This window comes from Microplitis demolitor, chromosome 5, assembly GCF_026212275.2.
Source record: "Microplitis demolitor isolate Queensland-Clemson2020A chromosome 5, iyMicDemo2.1a, whole genome shotgun sequence".
Lineage (NCBI taxonomy): Eukaryota > Metazoa > Arthropoda > Insecta > Hymenoptera > Braconidae > Microplitis > Microplitis demolitor.
This window is the reverse complement of record NC_068549.1, coordinates 11493104-11499187: the sequence shown is the minus strand read 5'-3', so window position 1 is coordinate 11499187 and position 6084 is coordinate 11493104. Positions and strand designations below refer to the sequence as shown.

Below are 6084 nucleotides of genomic sequence, written 5' to 3'. Positions count from 1 at the left end.
CGGAATATCTCCTGGCAGATAAGGCAGCACTGGTGTTTTATCGATACCGTGAGTATGTCTTAGGTGGTAGTAAAGTACTCGCAGAGCAGCATTGTGACGCTGGACATATGCATTTCTTGCCAGCACAGGACATGCTGACAACAGATGCATAAGCGTCTCAGGATGTTGCTTACACACCCTACACAAAGTGTCGGGTAGCTGCATCTGGAGCACTTTAGCACGGTACTCAAGAGTATTGATAACACCATCTTGGCAGGCAAAAATATATCCTTCGGTCTCAGACATCAGGCCAGCTGACCTGAGGAAGGAAAACGTCAGCTGCTCGGACAAGCCATGTTCACGCACGTGTTTAAAGAACACGCTGTGCATGGACTTGTCCATATGTGTGCTGAGCAGTTTTTGTTGCTCAGCATTGCTGATGACCCTCTTAAATTCCTCCTTAGGGAGTTCGATAAGAGGGTTTACTCTTCCAAGACCGAGGGATTTTGCCGCGTAGATTGCTGCCTTATATAAAAACGTTCCCTTATGCCTATTCTCATGACTATGAACAATTTGCATAAGGAAGTCGTTTTCATCTGCAGTGAAATTGACAACCTCGTATGTTATACCCAAAACCAAACGATCGTGTAGACACTCCAAGCTCTGTAAACCTCTCCCTCCGATGTGCCGGGAAAGGTATAATCTGGTGATGGAGGATTTAGGGTGCATGCTCCGATTCATATTCATGACTTTGCGTGTCTTGATATCGAGATCTCTGAGTTCTTTTCGGGCCCATTTCAGAACACCGAAAGAGTAGAGGAGTACCGGGACAGCAAGCATGTTTGTTGCAGAGACTTTGTTTTTCCCGGAAAGTTCTGATGACCAGATTTTCCGGAGTCTCCGCACATACTCGCTGCAGAGAGTCGTTTTGATTTTCAAGGCGTCCTGCATAGGACTCCCGTCAATCCCTAGATATTTGTACGACTCTCCGGCGTCAAGATGGTCAATGACGCTCCCATCTACTAACTCGATATCCTCACGCACATCAGAACACTTACCCTTCACCAGATTAACGACCGCGCACTTGTCCAACCCAAAAGCCATGCCAACATCCCGGGTATACTCCCCTACAATATTCAAGGCTGTCTGAAGGTGTTCCTCATCAGAAGCATACACCTTCAGATCATCCATGTAGAGTAAGTGGGTGATCGAATACTTTCGATCATTTGATGGACCCACTGAGTATCCACGGGTGCGGCGTAGCGCAACAGATATTGGCAGCAGTGAGATACAAAACAGCAGAGGGCTCAGAGAATCTCCCTGAAAGACTCCTCGTTTGTACTGTACAGCTTCGGTTACACGTTTGTCGTTGCCACATGAAATGTGGAACCGTGTTCGCCAAAGCTGCATCGTACGCCGAATGCATCCCACTGTATCGCGATTGACCCCAAGGCATTTGAGCAAAAAGAGAATAAGCTCATGAGATGTTGAGTCAAATGCCTTGCGGTAGTCAATCCAGGCCATTGACAGGTTGCGCTGATAGCAGATCGCGTCTTGAATGACACAACGATCCACTAACAGATTCTCTTTGCAACCTGACAGGCCTCTTTTACTGCCACGTTGTTCGTATATCTGCTGCCATACAGGGTCTATCTCCTGCAGAATGCGATTATTCAAGATTTTGGTGAAAATCTTATAAACCGCATTCAAACAGGTGATAGGCCTGTAGTTTTTCGGGTCAGACAAGTCTCCTTTCTTTGGGATGAGCACGGTTCGCCCTTCTACAAGCCAGCATGGAATTGGTTCATTACCTCTGATGAACGCTGTAAAAATCCGGGCCAGATGACTATGGGTAGAAGTTAATTTCTTCCACCAAAATAGGTTAATGCCATCTGGACCCGGAGCAGCCCAGTTCTTACCATTGTTCAGAGCTGAACGAACTTCTTCCACGCTGACTTCGGGGCTCTCTTCATCAGCATTGTCGTTGCGATGTTGTCGACAAAATGCTTCGAAGTCGTTGAGAGCTGGAGTGTCACGATTCACGTTCGGTTGATCACCATACAACTCGGACCAGAAAGCTTCTACTTGCTCGATGGATGGGGAATCGCCAGAAACAGATGTCTTAGGTGTCAGAAAGCGTGAAGGACTTAACCGAAACAAAGAGTTATCGGTAAGCCGCTTCAGCTTTTTCTCTAGTGACTTTTTAGCAGTCACTAGAGCCCGCAACCTGTTAAGGGAACCTTCTTTGATATTAAGAAGATTCTCCTTATTCAGTGTGTGATGCTGATAGCGTAGTCCAGCCGCAATGCGGCGGACTTTGGATGTAAATGCTTTACGTGCATTTACATACTCAATCACACACTGAATGCGGGAGACATGTTTCCGGAGATCATCAATCTTTAGTGACAGCTGCCCAATGCGCCCTCTCATCTTTGCCTCAGGAGAAGAAATATTTCTCCTCGCTGGAGGTAAGAGTGAGGAAGCAGCATCATAGACAGCTTGATTGATGGTGAGCAAAATAGAGTCTTCCTGAATCCGGGCAGATAGTTCTTGGTTTACCGTGTCAAGTAGCTGTTTTGGGTAGTGTATCTTCTTTGAGATACATACTTGTCGCCTTTCAAAATCATTGTCAGCGTCTTCAGAAGAACGGCGTCTCTCTTGATGTAACTGTGCTGGAAAAGACAGACGATGAGATAATCGTCTGTTCATTAACAGTGATCTCCGTGTTCGCCGGAGATGAGAGGCATAGTCTCGGAGATGTTGTTGTGACAGATGGCTGTAGTTAGGATGCATATTGCTCCAGAGAGCATGCATCCTCGCCATGTAGCCTCTCCGCTCCGGTTCACTGTTATTATAGCACATCAAGAGATCGGCTCGTAATTCCTCCGTCCACCTAAATGCAGTCCGTTGTTCGCCAAGGTCGTCATCGTTCGGAATCTCGGTACTCCGCCCAGCTAGTGGGTTGCCCTCATCCGAGAAGGGCAGGTTGTGGGGAGCACTTCCTGGTTCAGTATTGTCTTGAACTCAGTATTACTTTACGTTGGGGAGTTAACCCAACGTAAAGTTTGTTGTGCGATTGGTAGGCCAGCAGATGGGAGGCCAGCCTACATTGCCCACGATGCGCCACGGGGTAAATAAGACCCCCGCTGGCCGCACAACATGCACCGCGGGCGTTATTATTATTATTATTATTATTATTATTATTATTATTATTATTATTATTATTATTATTATTATTATTATTATTATTATTATTATTATTATTATTATTATTATTATTATTATTATTATTATTATTATTATTATTATTATTATTATTATTATTATTATTATTATTATTATTATTATTATTATTATTATTATTATTATTATTATTATTATTATTATTATTATTATTATTATTATTATTATTATTATTATTATTATTATTATTATTATTATTATTATTATTATTATTATTATTATTATTATTATTATTATTATTATTATTATTATTATTATTATTATTATTATTATTATTATTATTATTATTATTATTATTATTATTATTATTATTATTATTATTATTATTATTATTATTATTATTATTATTATTATTATTATTATTATTATTATTATTATTATTATTATTATTATTATTATTATTATTATTATTATTATTATTATTATTATTATTATTATTATTATTATTATTATTATTATTATTATTATTATTATTATTATTATTATTATTATTATTATTATTATTATTATTATTATTATTATTATTATTATTATTATTATTATTATTATTATTATTATTATTATTATTATTATTATTATTATTATTATTATTATTATTATTATTATTATTATTATTATTATTATTATTATTATTATTATTATTATTATTATTATTATTATTATTATTATTATTATTATTATTATTATTATTATTATTATTATTATTATTATTATTATTATTATTATTATTATTATTATTATTATTATTATTATTATTATTATTATTATTATTATTATTATTATTATTATTATTATTATTATTATTATTATTATTATTATTATTATTATTATTATTATTATTATTATTATTATTATTATTATTATTATTATTATTATTATTATTATTATTATTATTATTATTATTATTATTATTATTATTATTATTATTATTATTATTATTATTATTATTATTATTATTATTATTATTATTATTATTATTATTATTATTATTATTATTATTATTATTATTATTATTATTATTATTATTATTATTATTATTATTATTATTATTATTATTATTATTATTATTATTATTATTATTATTATTATTATTATTATTATTATTATTATTATTATTATTATTATTATTATTATTATTATTATTATTATTATTATTATTATTATTATTATTATTACTATTATTATTATTATTATTATTATTATTATTATTATTATTATTACTATTATTATTATTATTATTATTATTATTACTATTATTATTATTATTATTATTATTATTATTATTATTATTATTACTATTATTATTATTATTATTATTATTATTATTATTATTATTATTACTATTATTATTATTATTATTATTATTATTACTATTATTATTATTATTATTATTATTATTATTATTATTATTATTACTATTATTATTATTATTATTATTATTATTATTATTATTATTATTACTATTATTATTATTATTATTATTATTATTATTATTATTATTATTATTATTATTATTATTATTATTATTATTATTATTATTATTATTACTATTATTATTATTATTATTATTATTATTATTATTATTATTATTATTATTATTATTATTATTATTATTATTATTATTATTATTATTATTATTATTATTATTATTATTATTATTATTATTATTATTATTATTATTATTATTATTATTATTATTATTATTATTATTATTATTATTATTATTATTATTATTATTATTATTATTATTATTATTATTATTATTATTATTATTATTATTATTATTATTATTATTATTATTATTATTATTATTATTATTATTATTATTATTATTATTATTATTATTATTATTATTATTATTATTATTATTATTATTATTATTATTATTATTATTATTATTATTATTATTATTATTATTATTATTATTATTATTATTATTATTATTATTATTATTATTATTATTATTATTATTATTATTATTATTATTATTATTATTATTATTATTATTATTATTATTATTATTATTATTATTATTATTATTATTATTATTATTATTATTATTATTATTATTATTATTATTATTATTATTATTATTATTATTATTATTATTATTATTATTATTATTATTATTATTATTATTATTATTATTATTATTATTATTATTATTATTATTATTATTATTATTATTATTATTATTATTATTATTATTATTATTATTATTATTATTATTATTATTATTATTATTATTATTATTATTATTATTATTATTATTATTATTATTATTATTATTATTATTATTATTATTATTATTATTATTATTATTATTATTATTATTATTATTATTATTATTATTATTATTATTATTATTATTATTATTATTATTATTATTATTATTATTATTATTATTATTATTATTATTATTATTATTATTATTATTATTATTATTATTATTATTATTATTATTATTATTATTATTATTATTATTATTATTATTATTATTATTATTATTATTATTATTATTATTATTATTATTATTATTATTATTATTATTATTATTATTATTATTATTATTATTATTATTATTATTATTATTATTATTATTATTATTATTATTATTATTATTATTATTATTATTATTATTATTATTATTATTATTATTATTATTATTATTATTATTATTATTATTATTATTATTATTATTATTATTATTATTATTATTATTATTATTATTATTATTATTATTATTATTATTATTATTATTATTATTATTATTATTATTATTATTATTATTATTATTATTATTATTATTATTATTATTATTATTATTATTATTATTATTATTATTATTATTATTATTATTAT

General features: G+C 24.8%; 1 protein-coding gene across 1 annotated transcript; it reads right to left on the bottom strand.

Moving 5' to 3' along the window:
- Positions 1–4255: 4255 nt before the first annotated feature.
- On the bottom strand, positions 4256–5836 carry LOC128667809 (probable cyclin-dependent serine/threonine-protein kinase DDB_G0292550; the record flags this gene model as incomplete). The annotated part of the gene is made up of 1 exon (XM_053739473.1): positions 4256–5836. A coding segment is annotated over one exon (1581 nt), but the record flags the coding sequence as incomplete, so codon positions are not given.
- Between the last annotated feature and the right edge of the window lie 248 nt (positions 5837–6084).